The sequence below is a fragment of the Vicugna pacos genome, chromosome 6 (assembly GCF_048564905.1).
Source record: "Vicugna pacos chromosome 6, VicPac4, whole genome shotgun sequence".
NCBI lineage: Eukaryota > Metazoa > Chordata > Mammalia > Artiodactyla > Camelidae > Vicugna > Vicugna pacos.
The window spans coordinates 6,265,626-6,288,706 of NC_132992.1; the positions used below are offsets into that span (position 1 = coordinate 6,265,626).

Below are 23,081 nucleotides of genomic sequence, written 5' to 3' on the forward strand. Positions count from 1 at the left end.
TCAAGGGTGGTTACTAAGCGATCTCAGGTTTTGAGAATAAAAGCTAGGAGTCCACACACCTGGGGATCTGGGCCACCTGGGTGCTATCTCTGACCATCCTCCCACAAGTCAGAGTTTCAGGAAGAGTGACTCTGGGGAGCGAGGGGCTGCAACATGTACTGCTTTCCGGGGGAAAAGGTTATTTCCCTGAACCTTCTGAAGCCCAAAGGATGTTTAAATCTATTTGGTAAAAAAATTCTCCTGCCCTGGGAACTCGAGCTTCTGCTCTTTTGGGTGTCTTCTAATTGTATGTGAGCAGGTGCCAGAGTCTTCGCAATCAGGCAGGGCTTCTTGTTAACCATACGACACGAGCATCACGCCGGGATCACCCAACATGGCCGCTCTGATAACAGATAGGGACTAGGACAGCATCAAGGCCACAACTGAGAACGAGGGAGGCTCCGATTCTGCCCACAGAGCGGCAGTGCCATTTAAGGATATCTGTCTGCTGGGCATGCTCGCTGGTTAAACACAAGGTCAAGCTGAAGCAGGGAGATGCTCCATTAAAGTTTTACATTCAAGCTGGCCCTCAAGCATTTTCAGATCCATACAGTTTAACTCTAAGTACTCAAGGATCAGAGCTAATCTAAAGGCAAGAACTCAGCTGTCCAGCAAGGATGAGCACCGATCTCTAAAGGATAAGGTGCTAATGGGGAAGCCGGGTCAGGGGAAATGGAGGAAGAAATACTCACAGAACTTCAAAATAAAAAAGACCTTATGCATTCAACCTCCCCATTTTACAGATGAAGAGACTGAGGCCCAGAGAAGTGAGGTGATTGGCCCCAGAATCACACAGCTGGTCCCTGGCAAAGCGAGATGAGAATCCAAGTCTTTAATCCCAAGCACAGTGCTCTACTCATTAGCTCAGTGTTTTAACTTCCTTGATTTTTTTTCCACTTAACAGCAGAATCCTTTCCCACCCTCTAATAAAATCTCTCCCGGAAACTCAACATCTAAAATAGAAGCAATGTTATTACTATATTTTTCCTTTATGAGTTAAAATTTATATCCTTGACTCAAAAAGTCAACAATGAGACTCAGTGATCCAGAGATGGGGTTGTGAAGGCCACTGACAGCCTCGGCCACCAACTCATGCCTGTATTTGTGTTGAAAATCCTGTTCTATGTGTAACTAAAGCAAAAGGGAACAGTTTTCCCACAGTTCCCCGACCACAGCAGCCTGGGAAGATGCTGTGCGAGCCTGAGATCTGCACAGAACCACCCAGCGGCCCACAGTAGGGCACTGGTGGCCCCAGTGGGTAACCATTCTGGCCTAGGATATGTTCAAGAGTCCGTGTAGCTTTTCCCAGCAGTTTTTATACAAATAGTTACACTATGTTTGAAAAGTGAAACTTGAGCCAAACGTGTGCAGAACTTCCAGAGCACGTCCCTGGGTCGGGGTTCTGCAGAAGAAGGTGTGAAACCACTGGGCTAGAAAAGATCCAGACTCTGGAAGATCCTTCGTGCCTCTCTCCCACTCCCTGCATGGAGCCAAGCCTGAGCTTTCTGTTGGCAGAGCGACAGGGCACTGGGACAAACACAGGCCTCCACCTAGGGGTGGGAGGGAGAAGGAACCAGCTCCTGTGCTGTCCCAAACCTGAAACCTATGGGCCGACACGATGAATCGTGGGAAGACATCCCCGGTGACACTCTTAAGCCCCCAGCTCCCTCTCAGAAGGCTGTGCCATAAAAACACACCCCAACGTCCTGACGCCAGCCTCCCTCTTGGAGGTGACGTCATGCATGCAGCAGAGGACCCTGTAAAGGCGACCCTGGAGGTGGCACAGCAGGTCATCAGGGCTGAAATCCCAGTTAGGAAGCATGAGGAAGACCAGTACCAGAAAGCAAAGGGATGAGACCAAACTAAGACAACAGTTGCAAAAGCTTTGGAGTTCTCAGTCAACCCAGGATTTGGTCCTGGAGTCGGGGTCTGTACCAGGTCACACAGTTGTCTCCTACATGCCTGGAGAACCCTCCGGGGCATGGCCACGCAAACCTCTGACTGACTTGGCTGTGTGATCCTGTGTGGACAGCATGCAGGGGGATATGGTGTTACGAAGGACAAGTTTTGAACGTAACAGGAAGTAAGGATCTTAGAATGCCAGCCCCACCCCTGCTCTCAACCCTGCGCCCACGTGGGCAGCAGCAGAAAAGACCACGGAACTTGTTTCCAGCTCTGCCCTCTCCTGGCCACCGGGCTCTCTGGGTGAGCCCACTAACCTCATGGGGACTTCGTTTCCTCACCTGCGACATGGGACAGACCCTGCCCTGCCCACCTCCCATGCAGGTGGACAACCAAATAGAAGGTAGGTGTAAAAAGTCAGCAAGCGGAAAGGGCCCCATGAATGTTCATTATCATGAAAAGAGAGCTTGGTGCAGGGGCAAGAGCAAGGGCCGTGATAGCCAACACACCTGGCTGTGAATCCAACTTTGACATATTTCCTTGTCAACGTATTGCCTCACTTAAAACATTCACTTATTCCCAAAAGTTATTTAAAAAGGGGCTTCCACACTAACTGTGGCATCTACGTGGTCCTGGGCAATTGATCAGCGCTCCCTGGGCCTCCTTGGTTTGCTTGTCTGGGAAATGGGGACGACAGAGGATTCTCGACTCACACACTGAAGTTGGGAAGTAAATGGGATGGTGCCCAGCACAGCACTGGCACCGGCACCAGGGAGGCCTGGATAAACAGCTTGCGTATTCTCACCCTTCTCCCCCTGTGCAGGGGAGAGCTAGGGCACGTACACGAAGGACGGTAGACTCAACATCCTCTATGCAATTTCACGGAACATTCTGTACTGCTGGAGGAACATTCTAGAAAGGGGATGCAGTTTTAAGACGGTTTCAAACAGATAAGGGCTTTAAAAATGCTGCGCTTCTCAAAGCAACACTAAACCTCTCTGCAAATAGGACCAGCCCCCAGAGTGATCCAACTTACCACCAGTGTTTATTAGAAAGGAATGTTGCTCCAAGACATAAACTCTGGAGTTCTAAATTGGCAGCTTTAGTAAAGCAATACTTGAACCTCAAGAAAACCCTCAATCCCCTCTTCCTGCCCAAATAAAAGTAAAATGGAGAAGACTGTCTTCTGGTTTTGTGCCTTGAGGGAAATTAGAAGCCTGGCCTTCGTGAAGGCTTGGATCTCGTTTCACTTGGAGGGTGTCTAAGAACCACGGATCCATTGTCTTGACTGCCTAAAACTACACAAAACGTACAGATTACACTCGGGCTTTAAGAACAATCCCATCTGAAACCAGGTCAAACAGAATTTGCCTGGGAGCGCCCGTGGACTTGGAAGGGCAAGAATGGGTGTTATCTGACCAACTGGAGTTCCTCCTTCGATGGCAAACATGGCAGGAAAAACTAGTGTGTACCGCAGAGGCAGGGCATCACCCTGCCACCCACAGAAAGTGTGCCCCGGAGTGGAAAGTTTTAGGGAAGTCTCGAGCAGACACTTCTCTCATCCAGGGGAAAGGGCTCTGGTTCTCACCACAGGCTCCTGACAAACGTTCCTGCCAGCTTTTAAGACACGCAGGATTACCCGTGGTTACGGCAACACGTCCTCAGAGACGGCACCGTCTTCACTAAACCTGTCCCCCGCCTTTGCATTTAGAAGCTGTGGCTCACGGGATCTACATTTTCTTTCTTCTTTTGTTTTTTTAAAGAGGAAACATCATAAATTGCAAAGTCGCCAGAGGGTTTTCACTTCTCTGAAAAAAGAAGTTTTCAAAGGGATGTTAGCAAAAGGTTGAATTTTCCATGGAAAAATTAGCAGAGAACGCTCGGGCTGGATGTTCAGAGGGCAGAGCTAGGATTTTCCTGCGATTGTCCCATTCTGGAAAAGACCAAAACGCTGACTCGGCACAGCAAACTGCAGGACCGCAGGGAAGGGGGCGACTTCTTATTTGCCCTGGATATAAATATTTTCACATGCTGTGATGTGGGGCCCTCTTGGGTATACAAATAATTCCACAGACTTGGAATAAAAATCTGCCTTGCTTCAGGGATCTCTCCTAACCTTCTCAGTTTTCCCCCAAATATCTGTCTGGCAAATGCACACAAAGAATTTTCCTTCGCGAGCCACTGGTAATTTTATATTCTCTCTGCCCCTTTTCGCTCCAGGTCACACTGCTCGTGTGTCTGGAATGTAAAACACATCTCAAGATATAATGGTGAAAAGGGAAAACCTTAATGGAAACGTTAGCTGCTGCAAACGCAGGGCCAGGACCTAAAGCAACTTGCTCTCGTGCTTTTAGCAATGCATTTTCTTTCCTGGCTGCTTTGGCATTTCTTTTGCATTTTGCTGCAATGATCTGAGTTGCATTTAGAATATGCGCTTGTGTCACACGTGGGGTGGGGTGGCTCATAAGAACTCAGAAGTGGAAAAGGGCTTCATAGATCCCTGGGTATTTGCTCAGTAACTCAGGCAGGTCAGCACTGAAACCAATCAAGGCAGACGCATGTAGATTTCACCTTCAAAGATTTCTCGGGACAGAGACCCAAACCTCCCTCACAATCAGCCTCCTTTAGTTTCCAACCCTCTTGAAAAGCTAAACACTTCTTCCTTTTGCCCAAACTTTCCCTAACTGTAACACTAGTTCTCTTACACTTATTTATGAAATTCAAAATTACATGTTAATCACATGAATTACAAGTCCACATGATCCTACTAAAACAGGGAGTTGTTTTAAAAACAAAAATGATGGCCTTGTGTAAAGAACCAACAGAATCCTGATGCAAGTCTCTGATAATTTTTCTTTCCTGGGAGTCACTTAACAGATTCATTGCAAATAGAATTATTCATGCCGCAGCCTAAATAATCAATCTAAAATCTCAAACCACAGGCACTGTTAGAAACTCAAGTCATCCCATGCGGATATATATGTAAGCAAGTACATATATATGATACTCCCATTTACATGCATTGTTACAACGTACGTTAGAAAGTGACTGTGTTTGGGGTTTTCACTTCTGTAGTGTCTCTGGGAGTCTTTGTGAAGACATGCTTAGACCTGGCCCTCAGGACAAACAGCAGCACTGAGTAACTAGCGGACACTGACTGTCAACCCCAGGAGAAGGGAAGACGGCCACAACCTTCTGCCTTGACAGCCTGGCTCACTTAGGAGTGTTATGAACAGGATTTGCCCTCCACAAACAGCTCGCCGAATTTCATGGATGTAGTTACCTTCGTCTTCCCAGGGTCCCTGCAATCCACTCCATTATCCCTTATTGCAGACGGAGCTTCCTTTCTCTAAGGAGGCACGCGGGAGCTCAGGCCTGGGCCCCTTCTGTGTGTTAACATTGATGTGTGTCCTCAGGCACCCATCCTGTGTGCCTGTCAATAGGCCACTCCATTTCTCGGAGCTATTAGACAGGGGACCTCTTAGAGAGTGACCTCTGGAGCTAAACTTTGGCCACTTAAAGACCCTTAAGGGTGCAGGTGTTCTGAGGCAAGCCTGCGTTGGCCATTAAGGAAAGCGAGTTTAGGGAAGGCAGGATGGTAAGGAAGAGGGGTCCACAGGAGGTACTGGACAGGGATCTGGGTCAGCTCTTAAAAAGCCACCAACAATATTTGGGCAAGACTTTGATTCATGAAAGCAGGCTAGGTACACAGCTCTTTCCCAAGGGAGGGATAACTGAATTCTGCACTTGACTGTTCTAATACTTCTGTGAGCCTTTGGGAAATATACACATAATTGAGGGGGACCGCTAAGTGGGAAAAGGAAGTGTGGTGCTTGCTCTGCCCTTGGCATCAGGTGATGGGATAGGAGTCCTGGCAGAACACTGTAAACAGAGTCCTTCTGGCGAAAGCCCGCCTCCCCAGAGGCCCCAGGTCTCTGTCAATCAGCCTCAGAAAGGACAGTGAGCCCTGAGCACAGGCTGGGTCTAAACCTGGGGGGTGCAAGGGAATAAGCCTGGTTCTGGCTACCAGGCTGGGGTCTTCTGGGGGAGGAGCTAAGCTATGGACAGTTCCCCGGGAGTGGGCACCAGTGTGGGTTTGCTCCTTAAAACAGGGACTTAAGGTGGCAGACCTCCTCTGGTTCCGCCGTGGCTGCTGCCATCTGGCCCTGGAGAGCCAGGTGCCCATAGTCACTGGTCATTTGTGAAGCCAGTCCTCCCAACTCCTCCGGGTTAGTAACCGACTTAGTCATCTGGAAAAAGAAAACAAGCAAGACACAAACACACATACACACAGAGAAAAGCGTGAGAACCACGGGTTAATATCACCGGAAGCCAAAGGGTTTCATTCACTTTCAAGCTTCTGGCTCGCACTGGGGGCTGGACGCTGGAGAGGGCGGTTTAAGTGAAGCGGGTGCTGCATCCCGCACCACAGGCCAGCAGGTCCCGGCCGGGTCAGTGGCAGCATGCTCAGGGTCAGGCCGTGCAGCGTGGAGGCCGGGCCTCAGGGTCCCCTCTCTGGGAGGTGAGAACACAGCGTCCAGCCAGCCCTGCCCCGTGGGGTCCCCAGGGAAGTTCCCTAGAGAAACCGCAAGGGGGCGCAGCTCCGAGCAGCGCACACCCGGGTCACACGTGGCTCTGGGGCTGATCTGGTCTCTGGGAACCCAGAAGGGGGTCCCGCACCGCTGAGGGGGGCATGAGGACAGGGTCATTAGAAAATCGTGGCTCAAGTGATGGACACACCTAACGTTTTGTTTTGGAGGAAGAAACTCACAGAATACAGCTTTGGAGTAACATTGTGCCAAAGAACGACCACGTTTCAGCCACAAATTTAGTGAAGAGTACGCTGCAGCCAAAATGGTCAAGTTCTGCCTTTTCTACTCTCAAGATATTCTCTATTTTCCCCCGTTTCAAAGAAAAACTTAACTTACTCTACCTAGTGGACATGCTCGTTTCTAGTTTTTTCCTCTTCTGATAAAAAAATGCCTCTTAGTTCCCAAAGGCAGTTTGAACCTGCCACCCAGAAAGGTATCCATGTCCCTCTTGGGTCCAAGGCTTCCCACCTGCCCAACCTGTTCCCTAGACAACAGTACTTTCTGTGGCATCTGAATTCTTTGTATTTAAAGGGCTTTAAGAGAAAAAACAAAAAAACAAAAAACCTGTTATATGACTCTGCAGCCACTGAGGCTGGACGTGAACATGTGCCAGGTTTTGTCACAGGTTTTCAGCCAAGGTGTGGGTTCCAAAGGAATCAGGAAGTGTCACAGGCTTTCGGCCAAGGTGTGGGTTCCCAAGGAACGCATGCCAAACCCCAAGAGAACAAGGCTGTGCCAAGAGCTGTTCCATTTGAGGCCACAGTGATTCTGGGGTCCACCTGGGGTGGTGAAAGGACTCTCACCCGATCAGGGACCCCGCCAGCCACCTCAGGAGTGCTGACACAGCCAGGAGCCGGGCTCCTCAAGTGTGGACACGCAGGGTCAAGACGGGCTGGCCGAGAGCCTAGCCCAGGAGATATTCCAGAAACACCGTGAGGCCACTGGAACTGTTTCCCCCACTCTGGTGAGCTGCCCTGCGCTCCCTGCTCGGAGGAATTGGCACCGAGGGCTGCCAGATGTGACCTGCATCCCCCTGAGCTCTCGAGCAGGGCCAGATCGGGGCCGACTCCAGCCTCCTCCCAGTCGCTGAGATGGGCACTGTTCCTCCCTCCCTCCCTAGCCCGAGTCCTTTTCAACAACGAGCCTGGCACAACTGCAGGGTTTCTAAGAAAGAGCAGCAGCAGCTGGGGAAGCCTTTGTGGTCCAAGCTCAACCTCTAGTGGACACACGACTACATGACAAAATCGTCCAGAGAGGCGTTGGGCCTGATGGGGCAGGAATCACGTGGCGGCGCAGTCTCGTCCCTCAAACTCCGGCTGAAGAGGGGGGTAGCAACAAACAGGCGCCTTTCAGTTTTATCCTGTGACATCTGAGCCTTCAGAAGTTAAGAACTTTCTTACTATGTATGTCTATTAATTATCTGAGGACAACATTTGTTATTTTTTGGTACGACTTTTTAACCTATTGATAACATTCACTGTCTCTCAATGCCGTTTATGTCTAAACATCCATATGATACAAATGGATTGCATTACATTTTGGCAAAAAACGAATAAATAAAAATTACCTCTAAAATTTACATGCCTTCTGCTGTCAGGAGAAAAAAATTTTTTTATATAACCACACTTTTATTTTGCCTGAAAGACTGGCAATATGTTATTGCTCATTGTAAGTACAGTCCAAGTATTATAATTTGATTCCATCAGACAATCTCACTTCTATCCCCAAATGTCTTCTCTTGTCCTGTAACTTTAATCTAGAAGGACATCTCAAGTCCTCTGTGAGATAAATAGGATATTTTTTCTTTCTCTGGAATTTGCAATTTCCTTCTCATTTCCTCCTTGATTCTAATTTTCTCTCTTTCCTTTGCTCCCCTGTCCTCATGCCCAAGTCTCAGTCAATCATTAATTCCCTTTTAGAGCTTTTTCATGAGATGAAATGTCTAGTGGCCCGGGGCTTCGAGACCACAGGCAGCCAGAAAGACCACAGATAAGGACAAAGCTGGGGCCCAGGGGGAGGCTGGTGGCAAGGACCAATTTCTCTCCAGCACAGACCCCAGATCTGAGGACTCCGTGATGCGGTGGACAAGAGGGCAACGGGGGGGGGGGCAGCCCATTTTCCTCTTACCATTTCCTGAGCTGTTACCGCAATGGCTTTGGAGTATTTAACCACCGTCGTCTGATAGTCGACAAACGTCCCCTTTGGTTCTGGAGGAGTGCCTTCATCCAGCTACAGACGAGAGGGAAAGAACCCAAAGGTCATCAGAGGCCTGTTGAAGTGCGGGCTTTAGAAAAATGGAGAGGCTTTCAGAGCTTCTTTGGCCTCGAGTGAGCAGAATCCCCCAGCTTCTGTGAGAAGGACCTCATGAGAGACGTATACAAAGCACTCAAGGCACACAGGCAAGGAGAGACCCCAATCTGTCTGCGGGGAGGGGGAGGGCTGTCCAGAGGAAGGACGGCTGGGCAAGTCATACCAGGTAAGGAGTCTGCTTCAAACAAAAGGTGGGGAAGGAGTCCCGAGGGGAGGGAGCAGTGCCTGAGGGTACGGAGGTGGGTGAGAGCCCAGGTGTAGGGAAGTCAGAGTGTCGGACAGTCAGCTGGGGGAGGAGGCAGAACCTACATCATGAAGGGCTTCCCTAGGAATGGTGCAGGGCGTGGATATCTATCCCCCAGAACCCTCACTGCTGATCTAAGCGGGTAAGAGAAGGCATTGCAAACACCAGGAATAACTTGTTGCTCATCTGACTCTAGCACTATCGGCACTGAGAGATAAGCAAGATCAGTGTGGAACGGAAGAGGTGGAGAAGTGGGACAGTGGCTCTGTCCTTTGAAGAAGGACTGGGGACTCATGGGCTCAGAAGACTTGGATTTGAGACCTGGTTCCAGGACTTGTGAAGGAGCCTCAAGCTGGGTATTTTAACTGAATCTCAAGTCCTTCTCTGAGGAGACTTCCAAGCATCAGAAGGTTGGAGTGAAGGTCAACTGAGATAATACCTCTCACCTACGTGAACAGCTACATGAAGGCAGAGGAGAGGCTGACCATGATAATGAAGTTGATGATGATGGTGATAGTGTCAGTGATGGTTATGAGGAAAAAGGCCACCATCCTCACCACCATCGTCATCGTGACTGTCACCACTTCTTGCTGAATGATATTCTACGTGAGGAGACAAGGTGAAGAGAAATGAATATAGGAAGAGTGAGGATGGTGAACAGAAGGGAGCTGGTGAGGGGGTGGGAATCAAGCTGGATCTGTTTGATGAAGAACCTCGGAATCATGAAGGAAATGGTGGGGTCTGGAGTAGGCATTGATACACCTGACAAGCCCTCCCTGGTAGCTCTCTGCCAGATAGCTGGCAGTCTGGGAAGAGACAGGGACCATAGGCAAGTAAGAAAAGGTTAGATGGAGTCATCTATGGGAGCTACATGTCACGACCAGATCCAAGTGACAATGCGAGCTGAATCAATGTATCACCGTAGCCTAGTGTATGAGGTTGCATAGGCTGGGATGTAATTTCTACCAAACCAACAACACAAACCCCAGGGTAGATTTCTTCTCCATTCTTTATCAGAGAGATATACACTGCCAAGTATCTCCATCACACCATGGGGGCCCTGCTGTTCAACTGAGGGTTGAGCTGTGGACTTATACATTCAGTATAAATTGACTGGACATCTTCTAAGGGTTGGTCCATGTGCTGGGAGCCTTCACACAAGATGCGGTGTAACTGCAAACAGGCCAGGATGTTGGCGACAGAGGGCAGCTTAGAACACAGTGGCCACCGGCCACCATGATGAACCTCTACCAGTGTGAACACAATGAGAAAAGTAAGAACAAAGTAGTGATTTTTTTTTTTTTTAGGATTTGAAATTTATTTAGTTGAAGAACTTCCCTTTATTCTGAGATTATACACTTGAATTTTTCTGCCAGTCATTGCCTTTCAGGATTTTAGAAAATGATTCTAACAGTGCATCAGCGTTTTAACCAAATAACCAAAACTCAGATAGAAAATGCCTTATTTGTAATGTGTTACTGCTAAGGGGCTCAAAGGACCTGAGACATCACTTACTACACAGTCCCCAGTGATGGGCAGGCTGGGGTAAGCTTAGCAAAGGGGCAATGGGGAAGAGGCACTGCGTGGTACCTTGGGTGTCAGGTCAGGGTTGACAGGAGTTTACGGGTATCGGTGAAACCCCAGTGATATGCTTTGCAGAACTCTGCGGCTCATGTTGTTAGCAATTCCTAATTTTTACTATCATGTAATACCAGGCCCATTTCTCAGCCCTACCAAAACAATCAAGTGTGTCCTGGGCCGAGACAGCAGCTTTTACATCCCTGAAATCAGACAGTATAAGAGCCACTTTCCTTCTTGAAGACCCAACACAATAGGCAAGGCTCAAAGTCCATAAAAACAAACCAAAAAAACCTTCCATATTCCAGGGACTGGTGGAACTCTTCCCTATCATTACAGTGATTGTGAAAAATATCTCCCGAGAAGAAAAGGACTATCACTTAAATTTCTAATTTGTGTTGAGAAAACTTGAGCTCCATTATTTAATATGCTTGGTAGATACATGGCTTAATTTCAAAGCTCTGGTGTTCTGACGTCCTGAAAGCCAAACAAACCCACTGAGACTTACCCAAGGGCCTTGAGGAAGAGGGGAATGTCACCCATTTCCTGTCAAACTGCCCAAACGTGAAGCATGAGAAGCCCACAGCAGAAATCACCAGTGTGCTCTGACAAGGCAAGCCTGGGGTCTTTAAGGGACCCTCAGCAACCCAGCCCGGCTTGGGACTCTAACCATCCAATAATGCTTGTATCGTGTTTAAGGGGGATTATCCTAATTAGAGCTTCAGGCTGTCGGCTGCTTATGGCGAGATGAACCAACCAATCTTCTCTAAATTAGCAATTAAAGACCACCTATTATCCCAAAAAACCACATTAATGTATTCGCAATCTGACAATGGACATTTCAAAACACAGACGAAGTCTGAAATTCTTGGCTATGCTATCAGAGGACCGGCAATTAGATGTTGATGAACAGTTGTTAACTCTAATGAGTATCCAGCAGACACGACTAGTGAAGGATTCCCCGGGGAGAGAGCAGGAGAGCCTGTCCACTCATCCTTCCCTCTGGACCCAACCCAACCAATGGGGTCACTGGAGGAGAAATGACACCCACGTGACCTATGGCTGTGGTCCACAAGGGCTTTCGTGCTCGGCCACTTCAGTGGCTTCTACATCTGGCTAGATCCCAGAACTAAGGGGAGATTTAAAAATACAGATTCCTAGGCTCCACACCTAGAGATTCCAAGTGATCAGGGCTGGGGCAGGGCCTAGGAATGTGCATTCTAAAATGCTCCCAGTGATTTCAAATTAGCCATGCTGAACGCCAGCACTTGAGAATCACTTCCTTACTTCATTGTGCGGTTTGTTTAGCACAACTCTATGATTATCAGGGAAGTAAATAATTATTTCCATTTTATAAGGGAGGGGGCCAGTGATGCCTTCTCCATCTCCGTTTCCCCTTGTGTCAATGAGGAAGGAAGGGTGCAACTGGCTTACAAAAGTAATGAACGAATAATAAATAACAAAGAACACGTTAGACGTATGATGGAACACTCGTACATTAATCAGAAAAGAGGAGGCTTGTTGGTGTCAGCCTTGACTGACATCTCCCTAGAGCACAGCACCTGGGCCCACGTCTGAGGGACACCTTGGAGGAAGTAGGGTCACAGGGTGAAGGAGAGCGCCTGGGAGCCTGCACCCACCTTGCTCATGGCCTCTGCAATGGCGTCGACCATGCCTCCCACCAACCCCACTTCACTGGCAGCTTCATTCAGTGTCACCATGATGTCGTCCACTGCCTCCTTCATGAGCTGGGCGGCCTCCGTGATGGCGTCGTGGGTGTGCTGTGCCTGTATGGGGGGGCAGGGTGTGAAATGTTTCCGTAAGCAGAAGACAATGGTGCTCAGTCTCTCAAAAATCACCTCACTTCTTTTAAAGACAACCTTAAAAAGCAAAATATAAAACTGTATCCCCATTAAGGAGTACAACAATGTATTCTACACTTTTTCTTTTTCTTTATTATGCTTGTGCATTTGTTTGCAAAATATAGATCAAAAAGACAATTAGATAAAGATCTCTTTTTGCAATCAAAAGGAGAAAAAAAATTACCAACATCAACTAGCATCTTATGACCTAATTTTACGTTACTATGTTCACAGTGATGGAAAGAGAATGCCAGATTCCCTAGTATACAAGTTGACAGATTTAATTTAAAAGACTCTATTAAGAAAAAATGTGTTCACAATCCAATGAACTTCTTTTCGAAGTTGCCCAACACACCATAATTCTCTTTATGCAAATATGACTGGATTATGGAAATATAGGTACATGGAGGAGAGAAATCTGCAGAAAGCTACACAGGCTTTGGATCTATGTTACATAGCTCCAAATTACATGCCATGAGGTTGGAGGGAAGAATGAGGAAATCTCTCCAGGGACAGACATTCCACAGGCAAAGCCCAAGGGCTCACGAGTTCCTCTCAATGGTCCTCAGAGATGCTTTAACCACGTGTCAAGCACGGAGCAGTGACTGAATGAAAGAATGGTGGTACTGGGCTCCCTAGAAAAACACTTTGAGGGGTAGCAAGATGCAGGGGACAGAGCCAAGGTCCCAGGGTCAGAAAAAGCTGGGGTTGAGTTCTGTCTCCACCACTAACTAGCTCAGAGGCCCTGGTGAAATGGTAATTATAACCACGCCATGCACTGGAATTCTAATGAGATGGTCTGGGCACAGGCATCTTACCATTTACAATAAGAGCAGACTAGTAGGGGACTGCCCCCTGCCTGGAAAATCTGCCCTAATGCCAGGTAGTGTCAGAATCCCACTGCAACCAGGCACCAGGTCCACCTACTCAGGGGGAATGGCCCTTCCAAAAGGCCCAAGAAATAGCATCTTTACTTTGGTAGATGAGAAGCTAAGGAAGCCAGTGAGAGATGGTAAACGATAGCTCTTTTGAATCATTAAATGAAATAAGAACTTCAGGAAGAGGCTACGTGAGCCATAAGAACTGACTCGGTCTGCAGAACTGAAAAGCCACGGGAATCAGGACGAGATCTTCCAGCACAACATCTGATGAGACGTGAAGTACGTGGATCCCGGACGGATCCACCTGTGTCACGGTGCAAAGCTCTCTTCCTTAGGGATGCGACGGAGTGAACTGGTAATTTAGGTCAATTGCTGATTTCACGGCACAAAGAAGGCAAAACACAAAATGTGCAGGTTGCTTTGCTTTGATAATGGAAGCCTGACATCTCCTGTACATAATCCTCCAGAGAGAGTACATCATACAAATAGGTTCTCATTCGTAAAAAAGATAAAGCGTAAGGCATGCATTGCTCCAAATCTCACTTAAGATGAGATGACTGTTGGGGGCACAAAAATGTCAGCAATCCTGTACATTCAACTTCAACAAAGTACACAGATCTCGGGAGAAGTGGAGCAGCCTGCCACCCGCCCATCCGCTCTCCCACGCAGGCTAAGAAGCAAATTTGCGGGGTGAGGGGGCAGCAGTACACCCCAAAGCAGTTCTCTGAAACTCCTTGGAAAATGTCAAGGACACCTTCTCCACCCCGGCACATCAAAACCTGCAAAAACACATCCTTGCTCTCGGCTGTCCCAGAACGAATTACCTTCTCATGGGCTCGTGCTGAGGATTCACTAGAGGGCCTGCTCTCCTTCATGCCACGTGTTTCAGTTTTACAGGTCCTTAAAGGGTCAGCTCAGAGTCTGTGAAGCCTCGTCCAATTAAGCCAGGGCTCACCCAGAGCCGCTTCCTCTAATGCCAACGGCAAACCTCTTGAGTAGCACACAGCCTCGGCCAAATCCCCCGGCGGGCGGCTGGAGCACGCGAGCATCAGACACCAGAAGACACAGTAGGCTCTCAATTAAGGCCTGCTCCACCGACCCATGGCGATCCGGGAAGTGGAGTCAGCAGGCTCAAAGGTGAGGTCATTATTTTAGAATCTGGAGGGGCTCCCTGTTACTGCTCCTCACGCCACTGCACAGGAGAATAATCCGACTCTGTTCTTTTTTTTGGAAATGTGTCTGAAGTCTACTTCCAAGGGAGCCTTGCTTCTTTAGGATAGGGCTTCTACTACAAAGCCCAGCAGAGCAGGCCTGGACATCATGCGTTTAGAAAACAGGAGAAGGCTACAGGGGGCAGATCTCAATTTCAGTAGAGGGGGGAAAAGCCAACTAATAGTCAGAACTGCCTGACAGCGGACAGGGCTGCATATTTACTGAAGGGTTACGGGCAGAAGCCAGAGAGACCCTTCAAGGAAGATGTAGGAGGGAGCTGAGTTGGGGGAGGATGAGTGGGGGAAGGGGGAGTGGGGGAGGGGTGAGTGGGAGAGGAGGGCGTGGGGGAGGGGGGAGGGAGTCTGGAGGAAGAGAAGGCGTGCAGAAGGGCGCTCAGTGGGATGAGGGTGAGATCACACAGCAACGCCTTGTAATCATGTGATTCATTACCACCAGGCTCTGGAGCTGTGTTAAATATTATCCAATGTTTAATTTTTTTTTTTGGAACACCTACTATGGCAGCCACTTTATCTCATTTAACCTCGAAAACTACCACAGAGAGGTATTCATTAGGAACCCTGTTGTTTAGATGAGGAAACAAATGAAGTAATTTGCCAGCAAGAGGCAGAGCTTGAATTTGAATCCAATTACATTGGACCCCAAAGCTTACCCCGTTTTTCACCGAATCAAAGCCACTGATAACCATGTAACCACACTTGAAACACATTTTCTCTGCAAACCAGGCCTATGACATGTAACACACACATCTATCACCCAGCACGTAGCAAGTAGCAGCTAGTAAACATCTGCCCAAAGAACAGCACCCAAGGGGATGAATCTCTGCTTCAGGCCTCGTAGGGGAAGAGCTACGCGCCAGCTTGTGGTGTCGCAGGCAGTTCCGTGACAAGCCTGTCATTCTGCAGGCAGCACAGGTGACTGCTCACAGTGAGGGACCGACGTCACCTCCTGCGCTGTCGAGACTCGGCCCATGTTCATCGCCCAGTGTTTCAGGTCATTCACTGAAAACTATCCCACGCTGGTCTCTGGCCACGGCTTCCAAGCAAAAGATGTCATTATAAAGCTTACAGTGTTGACTACAGATGCGCCCAACCATGAGGTTCCTCGGTGTAAAACAGAATTCCACGAGTTGCTCCAAACTTGCAGTCCAAGCAGAGGTGCTGACATTTGAAACATCCAGAAACCTCCTAATTTGAAATTATTCTGCTGAGAATGAAGTCCCCTCAGGTAGGGGTGGAGACGTGGCAGTAAACAGCCCTGGAGAAAAGATAACCCAGAACACATCTGGCAGTCTGGGGAGGGAGCAAAAAGCGCTGGTCCTCTGACTCGGGCTCCTGCCACTAACCAGTCACAGCCGAAAGGGCGGTCTTGCTCTTCCTGCAACTGGTTTTGTTTTGCCAGACGACGCAGAACAACTTGCAGGCCAGGGCTGGCTCTCCGTATTTTCAGCATGCCCAGGATTAGTCTCTTAATAGTCGCCAGATACGTGAATGAAAAACTGGACTTAAAAAAATAATGCAAGTCTAGTGGGGGAGGGTGTAGCTCAGTAGTACAGCATGTGTTTAGCATGCACAAGGTTCTGGGTTCAATCCCCAACACCTCCGTTAAAAAAAAAAAAAAAGAAAAAACCACCCCAAACAAAAAACTAATTACCTCTCTCACCAAAAAGACAAAAAATGCAAGTCTAGGACATTATCCATGCTGCCAGCAGAATGGTGTTTCTCCACTGTGGATGGGTTCCGTCACTCCCCACTGCTTACAATAAAGCCCCAGCCCCCCAGCGTGAAGAGGAGGCCTGCACGATACAGCCCAGCCTCCCCCCACCACCCGCCCAAGCACCCCCACACTCTGCAGGCTCCATGTGCACCAGCCTGGGCGCTGTTTCCTAAAGAGATCACAGTTCTTTTTTAACCCTCTCTGTGCCTTTCCAGATGCTGCCCCTCTGCCCTGCGTGCCTCCAGCCACCCTTAAGCGCAGGGTCCTTTCCCTCTTTCTGAGACTAATCAGCCGTCCTCCCTGGTGCTCTCCTCGAGTCCTCCCAGCTCTGCTCCAGGCGGGGTCGGCCTGTGTTTCCAGAGGGCGCAGGCTCAGTCCCGACTGCACACCCACCTGGCCTGTGAGCTTGGCCAACTCAGCAGAGCCATCTCATTCCCACAAATGCACAGTGGGAGGCTTCCTCTGCTGCTGAGCTCTTGTGAAGGTTATTTAAGATGAGGCTATCAGGTGGGATAAACGACACAGAGTCGGCACTCAGGAACTTAGCTCTGAGATCACTATTTTGTGATTCTGACTCTTCATGGAGAGTCTTCTCTGCTGCACTGTGCAACCAATCTGAAGATCTTAGAGATGCAACAAAACACGCTAAAAATACATACGTAATATAAATTCCTATAGCTTGTAGGTCAGAATCCCACACAAATCCTCCCATAAGTGTTCTCTCAAGTTAGTCTGCTTGGGTGGAGACCTGCTGAGATCCAGTGACTGTGTGGAAGCACAAATGCTGGGAGGAGCCTCCGACCTCCTCTCCAGGTTCCAGAACCCTGTGGAAACTTGGGGTGCACACTGGTTGTGAAACAGTCATTCTGAAAAAATCATCCCCGAGAGCAAAGGTCATGCTGTCATCACCTTTGGTCATCTAAAGCAGCAGGGGGACACACTGGGCTGAAGAAACGTTCCACTTGCAAACCTATGGTAAGGGAGGTTTTCTTATTGATCTACTGTCCCCAAGGCAACAGCGACACATGCCATGGTCACCTTGCACCATGTTTTGCTTTGAACTGAAGTACTAGGAAGAGAAATGAAATTCACTGGAAAACAATACATGTTGGCTTTGTGCAAGCTGGGTGTCAACAATGAGCAGGTGCCTGGCAGGTATGATGGTTTTAGTCCCCTAATAACCACACACTATGTTTTTCTTTCCCAAGGACCCTCGCCTACACATTCTGTGGGAGAAAACATAACTTATAAATAAGCCTTAATTATGTGTATTTCTTGGTTCTCCTCTTAAAGACCCTGCGGAGGGCCAAGAGAAGATGATTTCCCGCCTTTGAATGGGAAATCAAATGCCACCACCCAAAAACCAGAGGTGACTTCCCTGGAGGAACGTGGTACAGAGGAATGCATGATGGCTTCTCAGTGGCCTAGGTGAGCCCCCAGCATCCTGAGCTGTACCTTGGGGTTTCCTCCGCCTTCCTTGGCCGCATACAGCATCTGCAGGGCAGACTCTGCGAGCGTCTTGGTCTGGTCCAGCACCGTCATCTGCTGCTGATGGTCCAGAATCTTGGAGGCAACGCCCACTGCAGCTAAGATCAGGGGCTCGAAGTAGCTTGCCAGCTGTGTCACCTTTTGAGACCAAAAAAGCCACAGGTGTATCATGTAAACACATGTGTCCCCTTCAGGGTCCCTGCTGGGGGTGGGGGCTGGGACTGATGGGGAGAGGCAGGTCTGCTGGGCTTCACTTTGGTATTTTTCTACTTTACACCCAGTATCATGAATTACAGTCACCCTGTAATATACAGAGAGATCCTAGGACCTTATTCATTATTCAGAAGGCCTCAGAGCCTCTAGAAAACATGTGGCCCTACCAATACCTTGACTTTGGACTTCTGGACTCCAGCACCGTGAGAGGTTGAATTTCTGTTGTTTTAAGCCCCCCAGTTTGCGGTAATTTGTTATGTGGGAAATCAATCCAGATGGGGTCTGAGAATTTGCCTTTATCACTCCCAGGTGGTGTTGAAGCTGCCGAACTGGGGCCCCACCTGAGCGCTGCCATGAAGCATCGTACCAGTCATCAGCCCACAACCCCTGTGGACGGAGGGCCCCTAGGCTGCCTTTGTCCAGAACGCCCTTTCAGAAGGGGAGGCTGGTTGAGCCAAAGGGCCGAGAGTAAATCTGTAACTCAGGTGACACAAATATATCACGTCTCTTTTCATGCCATCCACTGACATAGTGTAATAGGGAAGAACAAATCTGACTCCACATTGGATCTGTTTCTTTTACTTTAACCTTTGTATTCTGTTCCTTTTGCTACAAGTTAGCCACTGAAGGGATTTTGCCTATAAGCTTAAATTATACACGCTGGCCCACCTCTGGGAACCCTGCCTCCCAGGTAATGAGCGTCAACTAAAATACCTTTGTTTAGCTCACAGGAAACATCCTGACCAGGCCCACCTGAGAATGACTGCAGGAAGGAAAAAATTAGCATATTTCCTCTGGAGACTGACTGGAACCAGGAAATGTGTGACTCTACCCCCTCCCCTTTTAGTGTAAAAGAGGCAGGAATTCTAACTCAAGCAAGATGGTTCTTTGGGACACTAGTCCGCCATCTTCTCGGTCTGCTGGCTTACCAAACAAGGTCACTATTCCTTGCCCCAACACTGGTCCCTCCATTTACTGGCTGTTGTGCAGTGAGCAGTATGCGCTTAGATTCAGTAACAACAGGAATTAATCTTCCATACTAACAACATACCTGCAGAGACAAGGATGCTGGCCTAGAAAGCTAGAAATATTGTCTTACGAATCCCTACTCGGATCAAAAGTAACTGCTGAAATGATGTCTAGCTCGTCTGCCAAACTCACTCTCTCTGCAGAAGTCACACATGCAGTGCACCAGCCTCCAGGGCAGTCCCCCGACCCTCAGAAACCTCTTCACACAGGTGGACAAGCCCTTTCTTATTATAAAGGAACTCAGCTGAGAAATGAAATTTTCCACACTTGAAAAGGCAGAGAGACACCGGCCATTTTCAATCTCAAACACCTCTCCTTAGAACCAGCAGGAAGCTTAGTAGGCCCTTAAGCTATTCTATAATTTGAAAAAGCAGGAACATTGATTTTCTAAACTCAATACCCGCAGAGAAGATTTTGGCTACTGGATTTCTTGATCTGCACATCGATATAGATGGCTGCACTGATGAAAGCTAGGAAACCCTGCAGGTTGTTAAAAACCCAATGTCTGCTCTCTCTCTGGTGAGGCACAGACTTCTTGACAAGCCAGCCATCCATGGATGATTTGCAAAATGAACCCCACACGTGCAAAAACATCACTCAGCACCTGCGACCACGTGGGTCAGAACTTTGAGTTCAGGAGCCGAGCAGAATGGCCACATGGGGGCGTTAGCTGTCGAGGGTGAGGTCTGCCAAGTCTGCTCTGCTTCCTCACGTGTGGAAACGGACACTGTGTTAGAAGCCGCGGAGGAAGAACGGACCCTAAATACACCAGAATGATGGTCCGCCAGCACATAAGATGGCAGACATCACGCCAGGAACGCCAGCCTCAGTCTCTGTCTTGTCCCAGCCAAGGTCAAGAGCAACAGGTCATTGGCTGCCAAGTCTGACCACACCCAGAAAAATCTCCCTGTACTTTGTGTCTCAGTGCTACGTGAAAATAGAGCCTGAAGTGGTCATTTCTGGAGAAGATGCTGACAGAGGTTGAGTGGCGTTTTCTCTAGTTGAAGCTACTGGTGACCCAGGCCAAACCCCTGCCATGAGGCTTTTGGGAACAAGAACCATAAAATCAATAACAACCTCCCCACACCTGCTCCTCACACACTCTCAGCAGGACCCCCCCGGGCGGGCGCACGTTACCTTATGTCCCAGCTGAGCTGCCTCTCCCCGAGCCGCCGTGGCAATGGGATCGATAAGGTGCCCGATCTCCTGGACCACTGAAGTCAGCTGCTCCTGCAGGGCCTGATAAGGAGAGACAGCTGTCAAAGTCACCCTACAACAGCAACCCCTGGAGCTGCACCGATCTAAACAGGCCCATGTGAAAGATAAGGGAGGCCACAAGAAATGGACATCAAAATGCCTGGACGTGTCATCAAGCCACTTCTACACCTCCGATCCCCTGGGCCAGACCCTCCCCCGCCCCCACCACAGTGCCACCCACAAGGGACATGAGTCAGGTACAAGGAACACTTTTCCTATTGGCTTCCCAGCAACCATCATGACAACTGATGCTACTGGCATCTTCACTTTGGGTTACTCAGCATAATTACTGGAAAGGTGGGACTGCCATGACCTTCCAAGAAGGGAAGACGACTTTGTACACATGGAGAGAGCTGATGGTAGGGTCTCAGGGAACATCCAGTCGCTGTGCCCTCAGAACTGAGAACCCCCCAGGAGCGGAGTGGGGAGGAGGGTGACGTAAAAGTGAGATCAGCTCTTTTAAAGCAGGACTATCTCCCAGACTGCACACCGTGAAGACGCCAGGTGAGATGCCCAGAAGCTCAGGTCGGGCGCTCAGTGCGCTGTATCTGGTGATGAGGACCCACTGTTGAAAAACGCATCCTCAAGGCATTTCTCCTCACGAGACAGTTTAATCTCTCCATCCTAAAGAACTGGACTCACGCTATAAAGAGACGGGGCGAGGTATCTAGATTATGCTGACATGTGAAGGGGGCGGGGAATTCAAAGATGGGGAGTGTTAACGAGGAGCGGGACAGATCAGACCTCTCTGCGGGAATCTCCACAGGGGCCTCGCCCGGCAGTCAGGATTAATAGATCAGAATGCTGGACATTTTAGGTCTGCACACACCAGCACGAAATGGGGTGATTCCTGACAAAGTGACAATGCCCTGCTCATGAGAAATGGGACTCAGGCTACTCGTCCACCGAACAATGTTGCACGTGGGCTGGTGGGGGATTTGAGCAGAGTTCAGTCAATGAGCAAACTCTGAAACAAAATCCTGGGTTAACAAAAGGAAAAACTGAGAGATGGAGGTGAGTGGAGAGAAACCTCCACACATTCGTGGGTCTTATTTAGCGAATTACTCCTTATCTTCCCACTCATAACGTAACTACCGTCAAAGATATTCCAGCAGTGTTGTCTTATTACGGATGGCTTGTTAAATTAAATACGCTGTAAGTAGGAAGCACATGCAGATAAAGGGGAGGGGTTTTCTTCCCAGGGAGGAAGTCAAGACAGAGGATAGGTTTTGGGAGGGAGTGAAAGGATGGGGGTGGGGTGGGGCGGTGCTGCCATCTTTGTTTCCTGATCAGGATGCTAGTTACAGGGTGCGCTTAGCTGGCGGGACTCCATGGATCTGCACACTTCTGACAGACATACTGCTCTGTGTGCACATTCTACTTTAATGAAACAGGTTAACAATAATGTTAACATTCCTTCTTTCTTTCCTTGGAAATGGGGGAAGTCGGCGAAGCTAGAGTGAAATAGTTCTATTAATAAAAATGAGCAGTTCTAAGTCTGGGCCCTGCTGAGAGGCAGGGGCCGAAGTTCATTACTGAGGGGCTCAGTGCCAATAGGGAAATGTCAGCAAACAGACCATCCATATTTATTAAGCACCTTCTGGGTGTCAGGCACTTTCAACAGAAAGAAAACAATATAAATCAGGGGGCTTTGGACAGGTCATAGAAAAAACTTAACGGAGCAAAGTAGGAAAATTCTATCTTCAAAAGTGGAAGAATGGACAAGAAAGGGCAAAGTGGCTCTGAGTTAACAGAATGCAAGAGGTCCTCCAATACGAGATACTGAGTAACTGCAGAATTGTTTACCTCTGAACGGACCAAATGCATAGGGTTGAATGCTGAATTTGCCCATCAGTCAAAAAAGTGCATTGATGAAATATGACAGAGAAGCATTCAAAATCTACATGCTTAGGTCTGCTCGGAAGTGTTCAACTGAATATGGTAACCCCCCTACAGATATACTCTTATCTGACAATGATCATCCCCCCCAAATTTCAGCCATATTTGAACTTTCCACCCATGCAGTATATGCCCCTTCACCAAACCATCACTCTCCATTCAGCATTTACTCTACCCACTCCAAAAACTTCCCAGACTGGTTCCAGGGGAAGGGGGTCTAATGATGACACTTGCATCAGGAATATGTTGGTGCCATTCCCCCATCCCTAAAGCCTGGTGCTGTGTTTCCAGAGGCTTCCAGGCTGGCCGTGGAGCCCCAGCCTACCTCCACGGAGATGTCATCCCTTGTGGCCAGGCTCTGGCTGACAGCTGCCAGCGAGGCCTGCTCGATGTCCCGGATGCACCGGTTGATGCCATCGATGGAGTAGTCACACTCCCTCTGTCCAGGGGCCTTGTCCCTGGAGGGACAGAGCAAGTCAGACACAGGCTCCATGAAGCTCTAGTCCCGACACCTGGCTCACATCGATGGGCCAGAAGCCCCTGTCTACTGTCGACCCCACTCAACTGCCTTAAGGAGTGAATCCCTGACCCTTGCTTGGCAACGCTTGTCTTCAGAGCCCGTGCATTTCTCAGTTTAACACTCTGCTAAGTCTACTTATTTCTGGTGGAAAGGATAGGGTGCTGTCCTCCATCTCAGGCTGATGCCAGGCAACTGCAAATCAAACAATTTGGTCTTGGATTCTCCATTCACTGGCTTAAGCACAGGACTCTCATTAAAAAAAAAAAAAGTCAGTGCTATTTCCAGTGCAAATATACTACGCTCTCTACATTGTATTCTATT

The 23,081-nt window shown here is 48.8% G+C and overlaps 1 protein-coding gene across 5 annotated transcripts in view; it reads right to left on the bottom strand.

The window, feature by feature from the left end:
- TLN2 (talin 2) overlaps positions 1-23,081 on the bottom strand; it is a 426,530-nt gene that overhangs the window by 45,454 nt on the left and 357,995 nt on the right. For all 5 annotated transcript variants that reach the window (XM_072962302.1, XM_072962304.1, XM_072962301.1 and 2 more), the window contains 6 exons: positions 22,566-22,698; positions 20,222-20,323; positions 17,810-17,980; positions 12,306-12,452; positions 8,661-8,762; positions 6,072-6,191 (listed from right to left, as the gene is read on the bottom strand). In XM_072962302.1, coding sequence (XP_072818403.1) covers positions 6,072-6,191; positions 8,661-8,762; positions 12,306-12,452; positions 17,810-17,980; positions 20,222-20,323; positions 22,566-22,698 — 775 coding nt within the window. The remainder of the gene's footprint in view (positions 1-6,071; positions 6,192-8,660; positions 8,763-12,305; positions 12,453-17,809; positions 17,981-20,221; positions 20,324-22,565; positions 22,699-23,081) is intronic.